Below are 24306 nucleotides of genomic sequence, written 5' to 3' on the forward strand. Positions count from 1 at the left end.
TGTGAGAGGGCATGAATGGTTGGCACCTGGCCCAGGTGTATTTGGAGCAGTTGCTGGCAGGTTTATGAATGCAGAGAGTTCCCCTACTCATAGAAAATTCCTTTTCAACTTCTTCAGCCTATTTTATCTTCTTTGTTACAATGCTGGTTACAGACATTAATCTGGCCCCGCTAATCATCTTTACGGGTTAGGCATATGTAATTCCTACATCACTTGTGTGCATGAGATTATATGTAAATCAAGGGCTCCCTTTTATGTGCACTTGATTTTCTCTGTATGTCAGTGTGGAGATTCTCCACCCTTTGTTCGTTCCTGTAATACAGGCTGTAAATTGTGGTGTGAGTTCAAAGCTAAGCTTTTTAAACTATAACCTTTTGTGCCATCTTTAGACTCCTCCAGAGATAGGGCTTTCAGGAAGGGCTGCATGTTCTCCACCCAGCCAGGAAAGTGAGTCCCTATGGATCGGCCTGCATGACCACCAGTCACTGTCTAACATTCTGCTTGTCTTTCAGTCTTTTCTCAGTTGCTTTTGGTAAAAATAATTCATCCTGAAAACAGTTGCTACACTGACATTAGAGGGTGACGGGGTATAAAGGGCAGGTCCTGGGCTGTTCCCTTTGTAAGCAGAGGTTGTCCTTCATTAGCTGTGAGTTCTTTTGAGAAAAGGCAGCATTGCTTTTGCATGTTGTATGTCAGATAAAAGCAAAACAGTAAGTCTTGCCTTTGGGTTGGTCATTATTTTCTTGGAAAAGTAGTCCTGTAAGTGAGAGAAGGCTTGGGTTTTACGCCCAAAATGCTCAAGCTATGTACCTGTAGCGCTGCTGTTTTATTGGCATACCTGCAGGGCATAGTACCTTTTCATTTTAAAACTGAACTCGCCCTGGAGGGGTATCTGTTGCATTAGCAAATGAAGGAGAATATTAGCACACCTAAAGTTCGTTATGGATTTTTTGGCATATCTAGTGATCTGTTCCTATTTCTTCGCTATAGATCGCTTGCACAACTCTAGATGTGGATCTGGTGTGCATAAATGTAACAGAAAAGCTGCCATTCTACTTCCGAAGGCCCCCTGTGAATATGGTAAATTTACATGTAAATTGTTTTCTTGCTGTTAAATTCTCTATTTAATGTCAGTCTGAGTTGAATTCCCTACCATTCACCTCCCACCGTTCCCATCCAAGTGGTTCTTTTATTTTCTTGCATAATGTATAGTGTTTCAGATGTCCTTCACTTCAAGGCCTCCACTGCAGCACTTAGTACACAGTGATGTATGTTCTTTGTTTTTCTTCTTCCTGTCTTCCACTTAAGAAGGCAGAAGTGGTGTTCCCAAGGAATGGAAACAGAGCCTTAAGGCCACTTCTGTGCTAAGCTGTGAGATGTGGTGTGATTGCTGACTAAGCTGCTTCCCAAACCAGAAGTGGTACAGCTGTGTCAGAATAGATAAACAGCCCTGTGATTTAAAAGACAGGAGAATATGAATGACAGTGTTAATTTGGGAGAAGAATGTCATGGCAGTTACTTGGAAGTCTTGAATCCATACTTAGGCAAAGGAATGTCTTGGCAAATAAACCAAATGTGGAGTTGTTAAATATCTGCTGTGGGACACAAGATGACTGTCAGCATGGATCAAATATTTTATTAATACAATTCTGCCTACTGTTGGTGGTCTGCCAGAAAGCTTAATCTGAACGTTCTCTTAGGTGAACTAGCTTTTTCCTTTGAGTATATGTCAAAGTTCATTCCACGTGGGTATTCTTGTCTGATGCTTAAAAACTGAATTTCGGAATCAGCTAGAAATTCTACTTCCTCTACTACAGAAAGTTTGACCTAGAATAAAAATCAAAAATTAACTAGAATTAATCCTGAAACAGAACAAAAGTAATACTTTGGAATTTACTGTAGACTGGGAATTTCACCACTCTGCTTAGAGTAACACTTTTGTATGGAATGTTGTTTGAATGTACCCTACCTGCCTAAAACTGCAGCAGCAGACCCAAGTGAGGAGCTGGGTGGCTCATGGAGCCCTGTGTTTGGAGGCATTTTTCTTACAAGCTGCTTGTCAGCTTCAAGGCAGTCTGTCTGTCAGACTGTTTTTTTGCATCCTGGGGCAGTCAGTTTTGGTTGTTGTGATGCCAGACAGACAGATTGGCAGGCAGCTTAAGTGGTGGGGATGAGGTTAAAAATCTGCTTGACTAGAAGTTGGTGTATTGCCATCACCTGTTTTGGTTTTGATAAATTCAGGCTTCTCTTCTTGTTTGCAGATGTTGGACCAGTTCTGTGTAAAACATTTGATGTGTACATAGCTTCTGTTGTGCTTGCATGCAGAGGTCATGCATGGATGGGAGATGGATTAATTCCATCTGTATTCAGTTACTGGGCTTGCTTACAGTGTTAACATTGCAGCACTTTTAATAATATGCATGCATAGAGTAACATTTAAGGCAAATATAGTATATACCATGGAACAAAGAACTTCTACCTTTGAATTGTGTCTTTATCGCTAAATCAGTGTGTCCTGTAGCAAATTGTGTGTTTGCAAAAATGAGAATACTAGTCTTTTGGTGAGGTACTTCGACAGATAGCAAAGGATTTTAAAACACTTGAAAATATGATCAGTATTACTATTTGGAACTTCTCCTGTGACTCACTGCTATTTAACATTGTCACAAATACTAGAGTATGCTGTGAGACAGGAGAGAAGGGTCCTCATTGCTGCTTTTATGCAAGGACAAGTTCCTCGTCTGCAAGACATAGATTCTGTGGGAAGTGGTGGTCTTCTTTACAGCAGCCTGTGGGGCTAGAGGAGGAGAGTCCTCAAAATTTCAAGACTTGTTTCTGAATGGCAGTGGTTACCTGTCTTATCAACTCTGTGATACTGGAAAGCCAATTACAACTAATAAGTGGCAGGTATTTGTCTGTTAAACCTCATTTATCTGTCATCCCAAGATTCAAGTACACATACCTGGTGTGCAGTGAAACCTTGCCCCCCACCCCTCTCATGGTATGCTGTGCTCTTGCTGGAACAATTCCACCTTAGTTTTTCATATATAACACAATTAAACTGAGAATAAGCTACATCAATAATAGACAGGAGTTGTTAGATTGTTATGCTTCTCTCCTTTTGATTTTGGATCATTCTCTTTCATGTGAAGGCAATAGATCGAGGCATTTACTTTGAACTTCTTTACACGCCTGCCATCAAAGACTCCACAATGAGAAGATACACAATTTCAAATGCGATCAGCCTAATGCAGATCTGCAAAGGAAAGGTAAGCTCTCAAAGTGAAAAAAAAGCTAATTAATTCAGTTCAAATTCTTCTGGAGTTATACAGACTGAGCCATTTTAAATGAGTTTGATACTGGGGTTTCTGAAGCTGTGACTGTCTTTGCTTACTAAAACAAGGACACAATTATTCTAGCTCCAGATACTTCCAGCCGTGCACCACTGAATGCTTTCTTCTTAAGCTGTCAAACTCTTAGATTCCTTTTTCAAAACAACCTGTCTGTTATTATGGTATGCAATACCCAAAACAAAAGGGGGGGGTGGGGGGAAAAGTGCCAGAGATCTAAGGTTTGCACTAGAACTGAAATGCATGCATCTCTTTAAAATCTCTCATTTCATATTTCTGACTGACCAAAAGCTCTTTTTTGATAGTATATCTTGAATATGGGGGGTAAAAAAATAATAATAAGAAGTAGAAATCTCGGGTTTTTTAAACAACTACTAAATTCCCAGTGTACAAACCAGACCCAACAGATAGATGGCTATCGGCCAGGGATTTGCTGCAGTCAGATCAACTGCATTTCTTCCCTGCTACTGAAATCCAAGGAAGAAGTAGCACTTGCAGCTGAGATGCCTGTAATCTGTTGCTTTCATACCATTCCTCCTCCCAGGCTACCACGCTAAGCTGCCTGTCATTCTGGGTCCTCTCAGGCCATTTTTTTTTTTTTCTAACAGGGAAGCATATCATAATACATATCCAAGTTAAAAGAGATTGTAGCTCCCGCCACCTTTGTTGGAAACAGCCTTTGCCGCACTTAATCCAGAGAAGTCAAAATTGGCGTTACCCTGCAGATGTAGTCTGAAGTGGGATATACAGCTCAGAAAGCCAATTAAAAGCAGATCTGTCATTACCTCAGTTCCTCTCAAGCATGGCAGCCTATTTTATCGGACAGCAGAGTGGTTCAAACAGATTAATTCCTTTGGTGGTACAGAAGAAAGTGAGTATTTGCATGGCCTTTCCTGAGAAGCCCTGCTCTGGCAGTTAATTGCACAAAATACTGACTTGGAGATGAGGTACATACACACAAAACCCCTCTCCTTTGGGATTTCTTTTTGCCAGTGCTCCTCTTTCCTCTGTGCGGTTAAAGATGTGCTTCTTGTCGTTGTTGATTTGAAGAGCACCAGTTGAATTGGCATCACAAACAGAGCAAGTGAGGTGTTTGAGCACTCAGTCTATGCGCAGTGCCCTTTCTTTTTGCATCTGTCAATCTAGTGCATCATCTGTGCCTGGAAGGTAAATCAGCTGGGGTTGGAAGGGGCTAGGCATGACAAGTTGTTAGGCACTTGAAAAGCTGGGAGAGGACTGCTATCTTGTCTTTATTTTTTGCCTTTATTTTTTGCCTTCAGGCTCAGTACCTCATGGGTCAGCAGGGATGGTTATTAGCCCTCACTGGAAGTTTGTCTCCATCAGTTACGTAAATGCCTTTTTTTTTAACGAGGCGTGGGATGGCTGGCCTATAGGCTGTTTGCGTTTGTCACCTGGCACGCAGCTCTCACTTTCTGTAACCTATAGTTGCTGCACTTGTAGCTGCTTTTGGATTGTTTTATTCCTCCTCTGTGGTAGTAGGGCAGAGAAACTTCCAGAAATTTACTCATGTCCTCAGCACTGGCATTGAGCAGAGTCCTTAAAACATGTTAAAATGTGCAGGGAATGAGGGAGGGACTCTCCTGCCTTGCCAGACAGAAGGTGTGCATAGCCACAGTCCCTCATCTCCCGTGTTTTGGTAACTGTGGGTAACGTGCCTGGAGCAGTGTATGAACATCTTCTGTCTCCTTTACCTGGGGAGATAATGTGTTGCCTTTGAGTTCTTCACTTTAGCCCTTCCCTTTGATTTGCCTTTGCCTGCCCCTCCTTCACGCTCTAGCAGTGCTTTTCTTGTCTGCTCTTGTCTCATTCTCCCATCTTACCCATCCCCTAACTGGAAGCCAGTTGCCTTTGAACCAGGTGGAGTGCATCTCCCGTGCACAGCAGTGAACCACAATCTTGTGCTGGTTCAAGATGGCTCACACAGCTGCTCTGAGAGTTTCTCTGAGCCTGGGAGACAGGCATTGGTTGCTACAGCACAGAGCAGGAGACTTGAATTTTCACAGCAAACTCTTGCAGTCAGCAGCACTGAAGCTTAAAAGCACCCGTGGGATCCATAGTGCAGTCATTTTAAAGGTGAACTATACAGAAAGAAATGTCCTAGGCTCCATCATAATGTGTGCTGTGAAGTCACTTTGATGTATGTATTGCTTCTGCTTCTGGCATTCCTTATACCAGAGTTTTCTGTTCCATCCTTTCCTCAGCACCCGAGGAAACGTTGGGCACAGTGTGAACGTGCAGTCATTTCAATGCAAATAGCTCTTTTACGGGTTGAGTTCCAGCTGTGCGCAGAGCATTTTCTCCCAGTGTCTGCCCTGCTCTTTGTGCCGGGGAGGTAGCAGGACAAGCAAAGCAGTGTGGGGAAGGGATCAAAAGCCCCACCTTGTAACCGGAGGTGGTGGGATGTGTTAGTGGTACTGACGTCAGAGAGGGAAAGTCTTTTGCTGCCTCAGTACAATTCTCATTCCCACCCACTCAAGCAGGAATTCCCAAAGCCTTTTATTCAGTATAATAAAAGCTGCAAGGAATTTTTTTGTTGCTGCAAAGTTTCCACCTGTACAAAACAGTCTCCCCTGGGTGAGCATCCTTGGAGGTTTAACATCAGAAGAGTGCTGGCAGCTGAGCTGTGGTATTTGCCAGCCCCCGAGCAGTCACGTACCTGTTCTGTAGAAACCCCCTGGGAGAGGAGTAGGGAGATGTCTCCTTCTGAAAGGTGTGGTGCTTATTCAGCTGATATCTGTCTGTGAGATGTTTGTAACGGCAAGGGAAGGCTTGTCCCTGTGCCCCTCTCTCTGTAGGGGACACAGAAATAACCTAGGTTTATTCATGTCCCCAGTTAAAGAACCATACTACTAGAGTTCACTGTGTCTGAGGGCATCAGATACTCTGATGGTTAATTGGGCTCTGAGCCTGAACTTAGCTAATGTGCATAAAGTCTTCACTGCTTGCTGATTTTTTTTTTTTCATTTCTTGTTGCTGTCTGACAGATGAACGTTTGTTCTCTTTTGTTTTCCAGAACATTGTTATATCTAGTGCAGCTGAAAGGGTAAGCTTTTGTTGAAGTCAGAACAATTTGAGGATTTATCTGTGGCTGGAAGGACAGGTTTAATTCTATATTAAATATATAAAAATTGTAATTTTAAATATGATTGCCGTCTTGTGGGGTTTTTTAATCAATCTGTTTTACCAACTAATTGTATTGTGGGTTCTGGTTTGGTTTTTTGTTGTTGTTTGGTTGGGCGGGGTTTTTTGCTGCTGTGGTATTTTCCTGTCAGTTTTGTCCCAGATGGGGACTCTCTTTTCCAAAATAATGGTATTTGCTTGGATTTCCTACTGCATCTTTAGCAGCTTGCTATTATCTAACATTTAAACTTGCCTTACTGGTGGCCCTGTCCAGCCTGCTCACCTTCTGTCAACCTGCGAGACAGCGTGTGCACATATCCAACCTTTGTTTTGTTTTAGCCTCTAGAACTACGAGGTCCTTACGATGTGGCTAATCTGTATCCTTTAAGCCAAAGACAGCAGTTCATACTAACATGTGAAAGTTCAAAGTGGTTTTGAAATACTTCTGTCCTTTACACTCCTTGAACTTTACACAGTGGTGCTTGCTGGTGACTGATTCAATGAATCAGGACTCTGGGTGTGGAAGGAATAACAGATCATGGTCATGGGGGGGGATGAGCAGTTACTGTAAATAGTAATGTCTGTGTTCAGCTACAGGTATGTTTTGTTGTGATATGCATTAATATTGTGTGGGTGTAAGTGGAGAAATGGATAAAAAATGTAAAAAAAACTACGGACACTGTGAACCAAACCAGAAGTTATTACATGTTATCTCCAAGGTGCTGCATCTTTGGTAGAAGAAGCTATGAAATCATATTTATATTAAGAAAGAAAAAGTTCCTGTCTGAGTGCTGGTTACTTCTTTCTGAATTTTACAGACCTTAGTTCCATATGTGCTGTTAGATAACTGTTTGTGTTCTAGAAACCAAGGAGAGTGTCTTTTCTCCCTTTCTTTTAGGAATTCAGATGCATTTTTACTGCTCCCCCCTCCCTGCCCCACAAGCACATATCTGGACTGTCCCTTGAAGGGGAGAGGAGTGTGCTCTGAGTCATGAGAACTGTGTGGGAGGGTGTGTGGCCTGGAAGGATTTTATGCGCAATGTTTCCTTCCTTCTTAAAAAGAGCAGTCAGGTTCAACTCAAATTAACATAACTAATCTGGTGTCATCCCTGCTCAAGGTGGCTGGGAACTTTTCAGCGTAATGCTTTTGTATCAGTGCCCTTTCCTCAAAACTGAAAATTTCAGTGGAGTCATTTTTTTAGTTTATTATGCATATAAAAATGTTCCTGTGCTGACAGACTTCTATTTTCAAAAGTAGAGCTTCTTGTCTGGAAAAAGGCAATGCTGCCAGGAGCTTTCCAAGAGGGCTGCTGAGGAACTGCAGCCAGGAGGATTGGGTGCCTCCGTTCCCTGCCTCTGGGTAACCTTATGCAAAATGCCACTTTGAGTTGCAGCTTTGCTAATTCCCAGTTATTTGCAGAGTAAGCAAACCTATCATGTAGAGAGATATCCCTATTCTGTTTGTTCCTTTCTGTGCATTTTGATCCTGAACAAAGGTGACAGAGGTTTGCTGTTTGGCCTGTCAGAAAGTGAAGCCAAGGCAGCTGTGACTACCAACTGCAGAGCCACTGTGCTCCATGGTGGTAAGTAAAAAGCGCATGCAAACTCATCTAACACTTGCATATGTTAAACTAAGTTCATGTTAATGCCTATTTTCCGAAAGGCCAAAGACTTTATAGAGTAAGTCAGCTTGGAGTTTTAGCTCCCCTGTCCAATGCACGAAGAGGAGCTTGTGAAGCAAGGGTGTTTTATTTTCCCTTGTTGCCGTGTTAGCAAATCAGTGTCTGAATTGATGGCACTGTCTGTACTTGAGTACTCGTTTAACCACGTTAAAGAACCATAAACTGTTTAGCCAAAACACAGATCTGCCTGTTGTGCTGCATAGTGGAACTAGCCCTTGTTTCAGAAATGGTTGAATGCTGATCTTGGTGATTCTAGCAGAAACTACATTGTTGCCTTCAAGAAAATCAGGATGCATGTGTTTTGTGTTTACCTTCCTGCAGCATGAGTGCAGGCGCAACCTTTGCCACGTCCCTTTCTGATGCTTTGTTATGTGGTATATTTCTGACTCGCTCTTCAGTGTGGACCGTTTCAAACTTGGTGCAAAATCAAATACCCTGAATGCTTGCTGCTTAGGAAAAAATGTTTCATGTAGTGTGCGATGGCTTGAAGTTTTCTGGTGAAACAAAACTTGCTTCCTTCCGCTCTCAGCAGAGAAAGCTCACAGTAGCTCTCTTCTATTCACCTGTTGATATTAAGAAAGTGGAAATTTAGCTTGTCGCCCACTGCACTGGAAATCAAAAGATTTCTAGTTGTATTTTGTGTCCTGGTGTCAGTGCAGCATGTGGAATTTCTCAAGACCATCATCTAGCTTATCTGTGAAATTAAATAGCAGATTTCATTTCACTGTTCCCCAAAGAATACTAGCCCAGAATAAGTAGATGTATTTTCGCAAGGTTCTTGCAGAGACCCTTTATTACCAGTATTTATAGGGAGTCTCTTCTACGTAAAATTTTTCAGAGAAGCCTCCCACCAGTAGTTCTGAAATTGGATTGGACTCACTAGGTTGTTTGGCAAACGTATGAGGAGTTTGATGACATCACACAGTACTATTTTATGGTAATACTGAGGGTTCTATAAATAAAATATTCTTGAATACCATAAAGCCACTTACTTGGTATGTATAGGGGAGCCTCTGCCAGTGTAGCTATGCCAGCATAGTCTGTTTAAGAATCCTGGGGTATATGAATACTTTTGAATATATATATTTTTTAAGAACAGTATGTTTTGCTCGGAAATGTAGAAATGCTTTTAGACAATGCTTCAAAAATGTGTCCTTCTGTGACTATTGAACGGATTAAGCCTGGTTTCCTATGGTTTTGTGTGTCTGCAGCACCGCAGCCTCTGCAGAGCTCAGTTTTCCCTTACATTTGCTGCAATTCTACACCCACCATCGGATTTCCCCCTTTAGTTTCCCCACTCCATAGGGCAGCATAGCCCCAGCTCTTGCTCCTGCAGGTTATTTACCTGCTGTATGTGCTGACTGATTGGCTGTTAAACGTGTTGAGCTGTGCTTTGGGGCATGGACACCTGCAATGAGTATGCATTAAATGTGTTAGTGTCGATTTATTTGAAGTACTACAGCTTCTGCTTGTATATTCCAGAAACTCGGAAGAGTGCCTGTGGGGTAGTATACACAGTGAAGAAGCCTCGCAAGGTTGAGGAGGAAGAAACAACACTGCCAGCCTGTAAAAAAGCAAAGACTCAAGCTTGAGGACTGAGCCAATTGCCAACAGGAGCCTCCATCCCATCTTTACCCAGTGTTGAGTCTTCCACCCTCCAGACAGCCCAGTTCCTCCCTTACTACTTTATTTAGCCTGGAGAAGAATTATTCTGGTGTTCAAGTGAGGAAAGCTGTGGGAATGAGACAACTGAATGGTAGTTCACCACATAGAAAGGTCATGCTGGGCTTCTGGTCAAGGTCAGGAGACCATCTCTCCACCCTGTCTTAAGGTTTTCTGGACTTAGTGCAAACTCAACACAACATTTCTAACATATGGAAATATTCAGTTGTTTTAGTGCATTCCTTTTTTATTAAAAATGTTTCTAAGAATGTGTGCTTTCAAAGTCTAGTTCTTTTGTTTCTCAACTTTTAAACACATCTCTCCACTAAACCTTACAACTGCAAGCCCATAGATGAAGTTTACCTTCAGTGGCCTGTGAAGAATAATGATGCAGAAAAAAACCAATCTGCTTTCCATTCTGTTTTGTGATCAGTGGCTATAAAGAAGATCTCAGCATCTGTCACTTGGTAGAAGATATCTTGGGTTTGCATTACAGTAGGACTGACTGACCTGACCTGCTAGACACACATCCGAAAGACCATCCATGTCCTGCAGCTCTTAAAACCAAACAGTAACATGAGATGGTTGCTGCAGGTGGGGAGGAAGAGCCCAGGGCTACACTACATGCGTGCTCAGCATGGTATGTTGCAGTCGCAGCATAACAGCTGTCTCACCTTGGCCTGAGTGGTCTCCACGTCACATCATTTTTACTGCATCATTTCCTTCTTCATGTCCTGGTCTGGCAGTGTTGTCTGTGAGTGTTCATTTTGCTGCCTCCTGCCTTTCCATTTTCCTTCCTGTTAATGCCTCAGTAAACCTAATCTGGCTGCCAAAAAAAGCAATCATAACAGATTTATAATCAGCAGAGCATTTTCAGAGCTCTTCCAAATGTTGACTGAAGTTTTTCTTTTGATTAAACCAATATAAAAATTATGTAAACTACGGTACTCGAGATACTCTTGAGCCAGCTTTACTGTGAATATTCCAGTTCTCTATTTGCGTCTGACAACAAGTTGAGAAGTGGAAGTTATAGCATGTAAAGTGTTGCAGAAATCTTGCAGTGGGTCATCTCTGAGCTCTTAGCAACTGGACTGAGCAGAATGGATGAAGTTCTCAGTAGACTAACATAATGCTGGCGTTAGTCACAACAGCTTTTGCTTCATTCAACAAATAATGAAGTATTTTTCCTTTATGTTATTTTTTGACGTGTTGACTTTGTGATTTGGGTCTGTTTTATTATAGGTATTGAGATGTAATATATACATATATACACAGTAGTTTTACATTTATGGACTTCCCTCCAAAATGATGCTCTAACCAGAGAAGAAGCAGTAATGAGTTTGGTGCAATTTTCTGACTAACACATTATCTTACCTTGGCCAGAGAATAGCCTACCTTGAGCATGAGAGAAGTTGTTTGGTAACTAGAATATGGAAAGCATATGGAGGCTTTTGAATGATAGAGATGCTTTTTGCTACTTGTTTGACTTGATTTAAAAAATTTACAGTCTGCATCTTTGCCCTTTAAGTAGATACAGTGCTTCAGGAACTGATTGAAAAGTTTCTTCTCCACCAGTTTCCTGAAGCATGTTGTTCTGGACACTTTGGTGCCTGTACAATTGAACTGCTTCTCCGTTAGAATGATAAACAAACTGAGTTAGCCAGCACTGATGTAATTTCTATTTCCTGCAAGGCATGCTCCCAGTGTCTGGGTAATTGTGCAGAAATAAGTAGTGAAGTAGTGGCTTGCAGAGAAGGGCAGTGAGCAGAGACGTGCCATAATTTTTATGGAGAAGAGTGTTCACAAATAAAGCCTATGGCTGGCAAGGTGACACTCAGCTAGTTATGGAGCTTGTGTGGGAAAAGTCTTGTCTATCTAAAGCTGTTGGCCTCAGTCAAAGATAGATGGCTGCGGGCAGAAGAGGCATTTCTTCTGCTTGCTTCTCTGTGAGGTTTGTGTAAATTCACTCAGTCTTCAAGATTGGCACTGCAGTAACAGCTATTCATCACTGCCCATTCCTGACCTTAGCTCATGGCCTGGGACATTGTTTTGGCCAGACTATAAAGCCTACTGGCTAGAAGCCAACTGACACAGGATGAAGGTGTGTGAGCGCCTGTGGCATGTTTTGCGGGGAGGCCACGCCGTGGGGCATTAGGATTTTGACTGAGTGCAGTGTGTAATGTCGCAGTGAAATTGGACATTGATGCCCTCGCTGGCAGCACTGTTAAGATTGTTCTGCTTCTGCTAAAGCAAAGGAAGAGGCGCCTGCCTTTCCTAGCAGGACTCACCATCTTCCTTGGCTTGGACAACTGAAGCTGTCTTATGTGCTCCACAGGGTTAAGTACTGACGTGCTGAGAAACTGAGATTTTAAATCAAACTCAAAACTGTAACTTTGTTTTACTAGCTACCCAAGTATTGTCTTTCTGCTTTTGTATATGTGTTTCCATTTAACAAAATAATAAAGAAATGGCATTTATCTAACAGTGTCGGGGAGGTAGCTCAAGGGCTAGCTGCTTTAGGCAGCTGAGACTTTTTTTTTTCTTGAGTTTTTAAGGATTTTACAGAGTCCAAGATGTGAACTTTCTTTAAAGAAACAGCATCACCTGTGCATGCTCACAACTCTGTAATCCAATCCAGCAAATAAAAAGAAGCACTCTGTTTATTTAATCTAAAATACATCAGTACAAAATGTACAGAAAAAGCAGTGCAAATTTACAAATATACATAATCTGTTTTTGCATTCTTCAATCATCAGACTTCACAGTAGTGTAGTTTAAAAAAAAAAAAAATCACATTCCTGATACTGTCTCCTCTCACCTTCATAACATTGCATCTGCATCCCACAGTCCAAACGGTTACATGATGGTTGGAGCTCTGTCCTTGAGCTCTTTATGGACCATCATTGCTAAACCCTGTGTAAACCCCATTACTCAACTGCTTCTTTAAATCCACTTGGCACCTCAGTCCACCTCCTTCCATTGCTCTTCCACATATCACCACTCATTTAACATATTATTTTAATAGTGAGAATTTGGCAGAGACAAGGCAACAGTTGCAAGTATTCGCTATTTAGAGCTATTGGAAGGCTTGAGGGAACTTGCTAATGTAGTTGGAAATACTGCCATCTAAGACAGAAGGATTCATATTGCTGGCAAAGATTGCATTAGGATGTAGAAGTCTATTAAAAAGCTACAACAATACTGAGAATAATTAAAAATTACTTTTTAAAATAAATAAATAAATAGTAATAAATAAAGCCATTTCAAACCAGTGGAATTTTGACATTCAATCTGCCTTTTAAAATAATTTCTTTGCATTCTTGTTTTGCAGTTTTCAGTGATTGTACCTCAAATAATCCAGTACCATAAATATTTTAAATAAAAATACTATGTTCAGGGCTATTTTCCTCCGGGTTCATATGAAGCATTTAAAAGCAGCAAAATGAGAGCGAACTGGTTTCTCTCTCTTCAGGACTTGCCTAGATGGATGCTCTTGTAGGAATTGTCTTTCAGGCTGTTGAATATCTCTTTGGTGCCATTCTGCCACTGAAGAACAAGATCCATAGGGGTTTTCCCTTGCTGTTTAACAAAGCAGAGGAAGCAAGATTTAATTTCAGCCAGTGATTACCAACTCCTTTGTTCTTCCCTAAATATTTTTGCAGTGCATCTGCCTGATGTGAGACCCTTCTGCACACACAAGGTCAGACTCTCACCCTCCCGAGATCTGAGTCCTTTTTGCTCTGCAAATCTAGTCCCAGTCCTGCTCAGACTCGTGGTCTCCATGTCTTTGAGTGGGTCTAAACCACATTAGCAAATACCGTGACTAGCAGAGCATGCAGGTGTTTCTTTTGATCTAGTTTGAACTGAAGTACATTTAGATGAAACCTCAATAAGCCACTCTTCTATTTAATGGAGAATTCAGATAAGAGTTTGTACTGGTTTAGTTAGGTTATGAACCACATCTAAATTAAACGGGAGCAACTTCTGTGTGCAGACGAAGCCTGAGAGAGCAAGTCTTTGGCCTTGGGGGGCTGTACCTTTCATTATTTTCATACCCTGATGAGGGATAATGCCAGGAGTGGCCCTGCTTCAGAGAGCGTGGGCAGAGAGTAGGGAGAGCAAGGTGCTGCAGCAGCTGGTTTCTTCCTTGCCCCCTTAAGTTTTGATTGATTGCCAATCAACAACACGGACTGGCATTGGTGAAGCTCACTGTCCATCCTACTGCTGCTCCATTTGGGCTTGGGGGAAAGGATGCTGCGATGTGATATGCTGTGTTTTAACAAGTGGTCACAGAGCTCCAGCAAGGCATCTGCTGCTGCTGCGGTGGCTGTGAGCAGAGAGTCAGTGTGGGGCTTCTTAAACTGAAGCTCTGCTGAGACACAGGGATTTGTCGTGCAATGGTTAACAGCCAGTCACCCAGATGTAGGGCTTGGGCTCACCATTGGCTGTGGTCTTAAAAGAAAGGAGATTTTTCTGAACAGCTAATATCTTTGTTGTCTCAGTGGTGGTTGAAATCCAGGAGTTGTACAGAGATCAAGTGTTGTCTGTGTATCTTTTTAATATATCATATGCGTAAATAAAATAAATCACAGAAAGATGTGATGTTGTTTTAAGTTGCAGCTGATGGGTTCTGCTTTTAGAAGAGGCACTGGTTTTTCCTCTTCTCCCTGACCTCCCCCAAGTTATACTTTCCCTGTGTCAGCTCTGCTTTAATTAACTCTGAATTGATCTAATTAAATCCGTTCACAGTAGTCTGTCCTAGCCTTGCAACCTATGAAACTGCTCTGAAGAGAAACTTACTCTGAAGCATTTGGTGCCACTGCATTTTTTGCTATTACTTACACAGTTCTTTATAGTTAGATCTGCTCCATACAGAATCAGAAGCCTGATCATAAAAAAACACGGCGTCGTGCATCGGTGTGTCTCCTTCCTAGAGGCAGGAGAAATGGACCACAGTGTCAGTCCCACCACCCCAGTGCCGCGGTCCAGCCCCGGCTGCATAGCTGGGGATTTTTACAGACAAGAACTATCAAGGCAAACAGCGGCTTGATGCTACCCGATAGCTGACAGGTAAGAAGTTGTTGGTACTTACTCTGTCTCTGGCATTAAGGTCTGCTTCACAGGCAATGAGGTGCTCCCCGCAGTCATACTGTCCCGTTCTCACAGCCACATGCAGAGGGGTGCTGAGCAGCTGAGAGGTGGGAGGAGGAAGCAGTGAGTGGCATGGAACAGGTAAAGACAGCTTCAAGAACGGCTGCCAAAAATTATCTACTTCGAGTAAGGGTCAGCTTTTCATCTCCAATTTTAAAACCTTCAAAGTCCCAGAAGCACGTACCTTGTCTCTTGCATTTCTGTTTATCCCTTTGTCCAGTAAGAATTTCAGAACATCCAGGTTCCCTCCCCGGCACGCCCAGTGCAGGGCTGTAGATTCAAGCTGCAGCAGGAAAAACAAATGGAAAGTAATTAAATTAATCATTATATTAAAAAAAAAAAAAAAGGAAACCATTTTGTTCAAATTTCTAAATTAATACAAAATAATTTTCTTGCAATTTAACCTAAAGCCCTTCACTATGATCACTGAGTTGTTTCTAGTAACAGCTTTTCTTATTTTGCCCTTGTTTCTTTAGTACTGTGAGTTTCTCACTCTTCACACTCACTGCATATTGCTCTTAAAGACCAAGATCTTGGCTATGCTGCTGTGGAAGAGGATGTGCATTGTCTGTTCTGTGAACTTAGAAGTTATCTTTAGCCAGGTACATGGCTGGTGTGTACCAGTTAATATTTTTATATTTGATGCCTTTTGGGTTCTAAAAGACATAGAAAATTAAACTCAAGGGAAAAAATGGTTCTCTTTAAAAACAAAACAAAACAAAACAGAACAAATTAAAAAAGCCCACAAAACTTATGCAGGCCCACAAAGTGAATGAGAACCCTTTTCCTCTACAAGATGCAGTTTCTCTGCACTCAGCGCTGCTGGGATGAGCGGAATGTCCCTTGAAGGCCTCGCTGTGCCTGTTGTTCATCCTGCTCCTTACACCATCCACGAGCACCACTGTGTGAAGCGAGGGGGACCAAGGCTGTCTGCTTCCAGCTGCTTAGCAAAAGGATGAAGAGCCACAAGTGAAGAAGCAAAAAAATGTCTGCAGAAGCCGGTGATACTCAGCTTCTCTCATGGCCAGCGTTCCGCACGATGCGTTCCTGTGTGATCTGATCTAGGTGTTCCTGCTCTGGCAGGGGGATTGGACTAGATGATCTTTGGAGGTCCCTTCCAATCTCTGACATTCTGTGATTCTGTGATTCCGGAGCGCAGCCTTGAAATCCTGGTGGAGAATGTACAGGTTGCGCTGAGCCCTGGACACAGACGTGGGACACCAGCATCTCCACCACCTGCTAGCAGGCTGCAGTGGTAGCCTGGCCTCGGCTCCCTCACCCTACATTAGGCTTTGTTGTCTGTGGCAGTCTACTGGCCAATGTGTTCCTCCACTTCCTGTGCTCTTCAACAACCATTCTGGCCAAGGGAGGCAGACACCCCCTCCTGAAACCTCTTCTCAACAGTGGTTTTTTAAGGATAATCTTCCAGGATGATTCAAGGCCTTTTAATGGTCCTCTTCTATAAGAAGCACTTCTATAAGTGCTTCTCTTGGCACTTACAAAACAATGAGCAGTTTTTGGAAGGAAGCGTGAGTTGATGTGCCTACCATGTCTTTCTGTTCAAGCCGGGCTCCAGCCTCCACCAACTTTTTCACCACCTCTAGATGTCCTTCAGAGCATGCCCTGTGCAATGCGGTGCGTTTGTACTGGCAATCAGAACAGTGCAAAGTCAGATATTAAATATGGCACAAAGAGGTACCTTTAAATCTTTTTCTCCCCACCTCCCTAAGATGATGGCAAATACATACTTTATCCTGATTCATTTTTAAGAGCTAATACTTTTGAGTCCTGAAATCTGCTAAATTTTAATAGCATCATGATAGCTGAGAGCTGCCTACCCAGCAATTTAAAGGGTATGAGAAATATCTGCAGTATGGCATTCAAATTTAAAATGATGCCTGTTGAGTTCCCCCATCCAACATGCTACACTGCGTTTTGCAAATGCAGCTTATGCATTATGGAGTATGAGGACAAGCAGTATCATTTCTTTTTTTTTCATTCTATAGACAAATTTCTTGTCTGTTCATCTGTAGCATTGGAATACCACCGCCTACAGAAAATCAGGGTCTCCTAGGCACCAACAGCCTTCTTTTAAATATAAAGATTCTTTTGAGGTAATATTACTTTGAAGGGTCCCAGTGGCCCGTTTATCACTAGCAAACTTGATATACAAAACCTCCAGAGTTTACTTACTTTCCCCCCACCCTTTTTTTCTCCTCAAAAGTGTGGAACCTACAAAACCTAGTGGTAAAAATTGGTTTTGCTCTGTAAAATCTGTAGTAGGCTTTGCAGTAAGAAAGATTGTACCTCATCACAGACATTTGGATCTCCTTTGTCTGACAGGTATTTTTCGATTACTGGCAGCTTATTCTCCAATGCAGCTCTGAAGAATGTGGGTATATCCACTGGTCCTGTCTGATGGAAAAAATAAACAGGGCATAAGTGTGTGCAGTGCAAAACTCCGCCAATGCTTTCCAAGAAGAAGGTACGTTGAAATAACTTACAATAACTTCTGGTTCAGGTTCCTTTACAACAGGAGCTTTCACCTTCTTGCATTTTTTCTTCTTCTTCAGCTGAATAATTTTTTCAAGATCCTCCAAGTTTTCAAGTTTTGACCTCTCCTCTAATTTCTTCTTCTTCAGCTGAAACAAATGAGGGAAGCCAGGAGTTGAGATGAGTGTGACCACCTCTCCCCTTCAGAATGGCAGGACAGTGTGTGCTATTATTCAGCTGAATTCAGTTAAGACTGGATAAACTTTGAAATAAGTTTGTTTGTTTGTTTTGTTTGTTTGGTTGGTTGGTTTGTTTGGTTGGTTGGTTGGTTTGTTTGTTTGGTTGGTTGTTTTACGGCGTGGGCTAATTGACCATTAGAATAGGTTACTAAGTGTGTGAGAAATTCTACATCACATATAGTTTTTCATACACCATTGGACCTGTTCCTATATGCTGCTTCAGCCATATATTGTAGGATATATAGCATGAATTTTTGGTCTGTGTTAGGCCAGGAGTCAGAGCACCACTGCATTTCATTCTGGCCCAACAACTTAAGAAACCTCATGTGCAGCTTATGTTGCATTTTTAAGCTTGCAGTTTTAACTGACTTCCACCAAGCATTTTGCCTTCAACCACTTTTATAATGCAGCCCTTGATTTTTTGTAACTTAATTCTCTTTGATGAAAAACATATCCTTAAGTGAAAAGCAAGGGCTATACTGATTTTAGCATTTCAGTCAGTATGTGTTACATTTTGATAAACTACAAATAATGTCCCCAGTATCCTTGGACAGGATGTTCAATAAATGCTTAAGACTTCTTCAAGCCTGCTCGTAAAAAGCACCTTTGCATGAAGTCAATATGGGGCACTGCTGACATCAAGGACAAATGTGTTGCCTGAACTGAGGGTCAAGATCCCAGGTACCACAAGGTGTCCTAGGCTTCAGAAGGGGAATTCACAGACAAGGGGTAACTCAGGGTGAACATAGATGACGGATTCTGTCCCATGGTATCATTCAGGGTAAATACATTGGTGAGACAGTATATATGGTACACATTTTTTTCAACTTAATTATTATTCAAATTATTTCCACCTCTTCTTTTTATTCTCCTCTGCATTTAGAGCTTGATCTGTAGATCATTGAGTCAATGGAAAATATCATGTTGGCTGAGTGGGCTATGGATCAACTGGAAATAAAAAAATTCTTAGTTGTTTTGGATAGAGGAACTCAAAAAACTTCTGTAGCAAGTAATGATCTCCCTGTTGAAGGTGCAAGTCAGTAGTATTTATTTTGATATTTCTAAGCCTCACTTTTCTGCTCTACTTTTTTGAGAACAAAGTCTTATGCTCTCTGCTAGTTAAACTTTTTTTTATTTTAAATTTTTAGGCCAGTTGTTTGCTTATTCACAATAGAATTTAAGAAGTTACAGCTACTGTATTTTGAGGGGAAAAAAGCATCCATTCTTAGGGGTCTAGGGAGAATTGTCATGCTCCAGGAATACAAAATGGTACTTTTCTGTAGACCAGTATCACTTTTGTTTGTAATTGTTTTTCCCAAACGTGCTAGTAACCATAATGCAGTGTTTTAATAAAAATAACACTTTCACGGTACATAAGGCTTCTAGCTTCAGAAATACTCTCTTACATTTTTTCTTGGGCTAGTTATTTTTGGTGGCAACCAATAGGTGTGCAAGCTGAAGGTGTCTCGTTGGCTATGTTTGTTCCCCTCCTACTGACAGCTAGCAGCAAGTGACCCTGGGCAGGAGGGAGATCCCAGGGTTTTGATCAGACATTATAGGGGGAGTTTTGGGTTCTGCTTCACAGCATTACTGCCTGCATCCATAGGCTACAGTAGTCAGCAGATCTCCATGCCCTTCCATGAACTTTAGACCAACCTCCTTTGGTAGTGATCTCCCAAGGGTTTATCTAGCTCACCATGCATGTATTTCTGATTTAGAAAGAGGCAAAACTTCAAGGGCTGCAGCAGAAAGTGCACCAAAGGATGATAAAAAGCCAAGCACAATACCCAAGAGCCTACCTCTGCTTCTGTCTTTTTCTCCTTCTCATAAGCCAGATCACCTCGGGTCAGTGAGTGTGCAGAGACTGTCTTTAGGTCCTCCTGCTTCTCTAATCTTACTGCAGCTTCATACTCTCCATTTTTGAAGTCCTCAGGGAGGAAGCTGCCAGTCTCTTTATCGTCTGCTTTCTTCCCAGTCACCTGAAAAAGCAAGCGTGATATAATATAAGCAGCAGTTTCATGACTGCAGTAGCCATGGATTACCCAGGGGCTAATTACATGTCATTCCTGTCCTGCTCGAGGAGTATGTGACAGACAGAGTGCAGACCTCATTCAGCCTGTGCCTGATTAACTGTGTATGCGAATGGCCAGAGCAATATCGCTTGCAGGCAGATCTCTCGCATCCACACAGCAAACCCCCCCTAGGCTTCTTCAGGGCTCTGGTCAAGATCCATGCGGCCAACTCAGAGTCTAACTCCATGTTTGGCTGGGGCCGAGGTGCTGCTGTACTGGCAAGAGCCAGTCAGTTGGGAAGACCATCTTTTTTGTGTGGGGGTTTCTTGATGGTTCACCCGCCAGCACATGTCAGTCTTCAGAAGGCTGCAAAAGGCTGCGGTGGAAAGAGCCCCCCTGACAAGCCACCGGCACCCTGCAAGCGTTGGGCAGGGGAGCTGAGCAGGTCGAGCAGGCAGAGAGGCTTTCTCCCTTGGGACCTTACAGTTTTATTGAAACACAGCCAATGCAGTTAAATCAGGTTGCTGAGTAATTTCCAGGCTAGTTTTACCCATTGGTTCTATGACTGCTATCAGCACCAAAGTCCCCATTTATAGCACTTTGCAAAATAGCAGAAGGTAGTTTCTGTGCAGAAGCTGTGTGATGCTGGGCAGCAGCACAGCTTTCTGTAGCTATCAGAAGCATTTCTAATGTTCAACTAAGTATGTACAAAGAGATAACTTATTAAACTTAGTAGAGGCTGTGGCATATTTTGAGAGTAGCTCAGTAAATTCATCTGGCCTAGACTGCCTTTCCATTCAATCACTTTGTAAAATTGTGTTTGTTATAGAGTTTAACGCTAGAGAAACTGTCAGGGCCTTGCCAAAGAATTTAGACAGCATTAACTAGTCAGGCTATATGGCAGTTGCATCTTAACATAACCATCTGGGGAAAAAAGCAACTTCTGTATAATGTTCCAGTGTTCTACTGGATCGTTCCTGTTTTCCCAGTTTATTGATCATATCAGACATTCTTAGTCTGAACCCTGCAGTGGAATGTCCCATTACTTGTGGCCTGGTTTAAACATTATCTTTCAAAGGCTTGATAAGCCATGAACAGCAGTGTGTGTAGGAAGTGTTCGTTTATTATTAGAAAATAATACTATTACTAAACTGTTAGTTTAGTATTAGAAAATACTTTGGTTTCCCTTCATTGATACCTCCTCCTGATCCCTTACTGGACTGGAATTACTCAGCATGATCATGAACATCATACCTTCTAAAAAAATAAAAAAGAAAATCAAGATCAAAGGAAATACACAGCTGAATTTTGGTCAGTCTCTTCTTCCTGGTGAACTCTGCTCTGACACAAAATCCAAACAGCTATTTAGTTATATCAGTGGTGAAGCTCCTTCCCAAGGAAAAATTAAAGTCACAATATAATAGGATAACCTATAGTATAAACAAGTTTTGCACCTAGAGCACAGCAGTGCTGGTAATCTGCTAAATCACCTCAATGATCCACAAAAGTTGTCTCTCTGCCTGGTATAATGACAGTCTAGCAAGAAAAATAATTATGAATAAATGAAAGAAGGTTGTACCTACCAGCTCTTCTACTTTCATCATCATCATATTTGCCAGCGTTTGAAGGTCGTACTCCTGTGTGGCTGAAACTCCCAAGTGCTCAGGCCAGCTCTGCAGGGACCACCACGCTAGCTCTGCTTATATATCTTTGGGAGACCTGTGCTTGAATGAGATAATCTTCCAACCTGGGAATCCAAGTATGCCCCTTGGGCTTGCCAGCTGAGAGGTAGGCTCGCGCTCATTCCAGACATGTTAACAAGCCAGATCTGGTGTCGAGGCAGGGAGTGGGGCGTCAGTTGGGCGAGGAAGGGTGAGCCTCACAGTCTAACCACACCGAGTATGTGAATCGGAATGAAATGTGAGCTCATCATTCCTTTGGCAATGACTGCACGGCTCAGCAATGCGAGTCATTCTGTGTTCCCAGTGCCCACTAGGACAGCTGTCTGTTGATATAGCATTATCACTTCATCTTCTTTTTTTTTATTTTTTATTTTTTTAAACTGACATTCAGATGACTGTAAGATACTGGAAAGGGTAAGTGGCTTATGTAAGATACTTGTAGTAACATCTTCCTGATAAATCGATTATGACCCCTTATGTCTTGGAAAGACATTCTTTTCATTGATATTTATTCTTAGATGATAAACAGTTTTAGGGGAAAGGATTTTTCTCATCATTACGGCAGTCTTCTATATTTGTTGGAAGGCATTCTCTGTAGGAATTACTAAGCTAGAATGATGTCTCTAGTGCTAAAAGGGCCTATGACATGATAAGTTACAATCAGTGTAAGATCTCAAAACAGCAAGCTTTGCATTTTTCTGGGACTTTGTCAGTGATCATAATCAGAATAATAAATTCTGTCCTATTATGCTAAAAAAAAGTAAAATGCATACTATTTTCTCAGGCAATATCTTCCTTTTTAATAGGAGAGAATAGGAGCACAGAAGTGACCTGTTCATTTGTGGAGATAAGATGAGATACAGACAGATATATACAGATGATGTGTGTGTGTTTTGGGGAAAAGGAGTTATTGAATCCTTTGGGAAAAATAAAGGGGCAAGCATTTCTTGTGCCGTGAATCAGAGTAGCGTGGAATCAGGAGAAGGAACATCAGCAGAAGGCAATTTTATAAAAGGAAGATGCACTAATCTTTGCATTTAAGGAGTGTGGATGAGTGCTAAGAAAAATTGGTTCTGTCATTCTGGGATGCTTGGAGCTCCTGCCTGGTGAGGTATAAGCCTGGCTGTAGGAATCCAGGTCACCTGGCTGAAATGAATACAACTGCTCAGGTGCTTCAAGTACAACATGTACATAAGTGCTCCACCAAACCAAGACCTGACTATCTTGGGTGTTGTTTATATCATTAGCATCATTAGCATGTTGTGTTCCTGACACTGACCTTTCAAGGTGTCTCTCTTCTGAACTATCCCCCAGTAATCTGAGTCCATCCAAACTTGTCTTCTAGTGCCCATCATACCTATGCCCTCCCTTTCCCTGAAATTAAGCTGGATATCAGGTGGTTCCTTTACTACTCAGAATATATATGACATTAGCGGATGAGCCTCAGAACTAAAATAGAGTATGTGGCAGCAAGAGAACCTTTCAGAACATTTTTTTCCAAACCTAAGTACAGCCAGGATATCATTCCCCCCAGAGTGGTATGTCCTGAATCACAGTGCTGGGCTTTTTTTCACAGCAGTTTTGTACTCCTGCTATATGTCTCTGTGATAAGAGGCAGCTCGGTTTGGCTTTTTCTTGTTTTCAGATCTGCTATAACAGCTTATCTCAGTCTGTTTTGTTCTATGACACTTATTTGGGAGATTGTCTTGAAACCCACAGCCCTAACAGGATGGCTGCAGAGACCACTTCTGGTTTAGTGGAAACAGATCACAGTGGAGACCTGATGCAGGAAAAAAAATGCAGTGGTTTGCTTTAAGAACAAAAACTGTTTAAGAAGCTGTGAATTACCTCTGGCCCCATTGTATTTGAAGCTTACTTTTACTTTTTTTTTTTTTTCCCCCCTTTTTTAAAACAGCCTGCTATATAAAGCTGACTCAGCAAAACCTAAACTGGAAGATTTAAGTGGATAGATCTTCCTCTGCAAATAGTACCTAAATCCAGAGCCAGAGTAGCTTTACAGTAAACCTCAGTTCTCTGAGAGGAAACACAAACCACTTCTCACATCATGACTGCTACCAAAAAACCCCAGCTTATTTAGAGATAATTCAGTAATTATCTTTAAAACATCCCATCCCTGATGACTAAAAGAATAACAAAGAAAGAATAGAAAAGAATCTTCCTTGATTAGCTCAAGTTTAGGCGTGAAAAGGATGGCACATAGAAACCCACTTTAAGCAAAGGCTGGAATCTAAATTAACCTAATGGTAAATGCTTTTAAGCTAAATGCCATGTAGACCAAGGTAACCCTATTGAAATAGTAGAAATGCACTGATCCATATCAGCTAAGACTCTTGGCCAGATGCTTATCACTATTGCTTAATATTGGAGAGGGAAGTAGTATAATGAGCCTGCAACCTTGTGCTGGACTGTAACCACTTAATCACCTTTCAACAAGTGATTTCTCCTTAAGGTGGTAATAGCACATGGTCAGTGGGAGATGCATGACAGGAATCTGAAAAACTCTTGTCATTCTGCTAAAGGATAAGGGTAGAGCAATGACCTGCAAGGTGTAAGGCAATTGGATATTGTCACAAAAAAACTTCACAGAGAAAACCACAAAAAGGCATCAGGCTCAGCATGACAGAGAGAAAACTATATGGCACACCCTATTCCCTGCTATCAAAAGAGAATTTGTCTGAATAGTGTAATTAATTTTTTAAAGAAGTTAATAGTAGAGTGAAAGGATTGTGTGTGATACAAATGATATTGCCACCTCCTGTCAAGTGTATTGCCATCATGTTTTCAGTGCCGTCACTGCAGTACTCGGCTATCTTGCATTTCCCAGAACTCTGCCCTTGGCTCTGTCCTTGCATCCAAAGATGTTGCCTTGTGGA

General features: G+C 41.8%; 2 protein-coding genes across 2 annotated transcripts; one reads left to right on the top strand and one right to left on the bottom strand.

Annotated features, from left to right (window-relative positions):
• Nucleotides 1-990: 990 nt before the first annotated feature.
• On the top strand, nt 991-10077 carry RPP30 (ribonuclease P/MRP 30kDa subunit; the record flags this gene model as incomplete). Its single annotated transcript, XM_010080037.1, has 6 exons — nt 991-1080; nt 3153-3269; nt 6385-6414; nt 6831-6868; nt 7995-8074; nt 9656-10077. Coding segments are annotated over 6 exons (465 nt in total), but the record flags the coding sequence as incomplete, so codon positions are not given.
• Nucleotides 10078-13303: 3226 nt separating this feature from the next.
• On the bottom strand, nt 13304-21378 carry ANKRD1 (ankyrin repeat domain 1 (cardiac muscle)). The gene is given in 10 exon segments (XM_010080039.1): nt 13304-13414; nt 14678-14735; nt 14737-14765; nt 14928-15026; nt 15171-15269; nt 16534-16632; nt 17294-17401; nt 17491-17628; nt 19518-19697; nt 21314-21378. Coding segments are annotated over 10 exon segments (948 nt in total). The 5' UTR covers nt 21341-21378.
• Between the last annotated feature and the right edge of the window lie 2928 nt (nt 21379-24306).

Source organism: Pterocles gutturalis, unplaced genomic scaffold (genome assembly GCF_000699245.1).
Source record: "Pterocles gutturalis isolate BGI_N339 unplaced genomic scaffold, ASM69924v1 scaffold48599, whole genome shotgun sequence".
NCBI lineage: Eukaryota > Metazoa > Chordata > Aves > Pterocliformes > Pteroclidae > Pterocles > Pterocles gutturalis.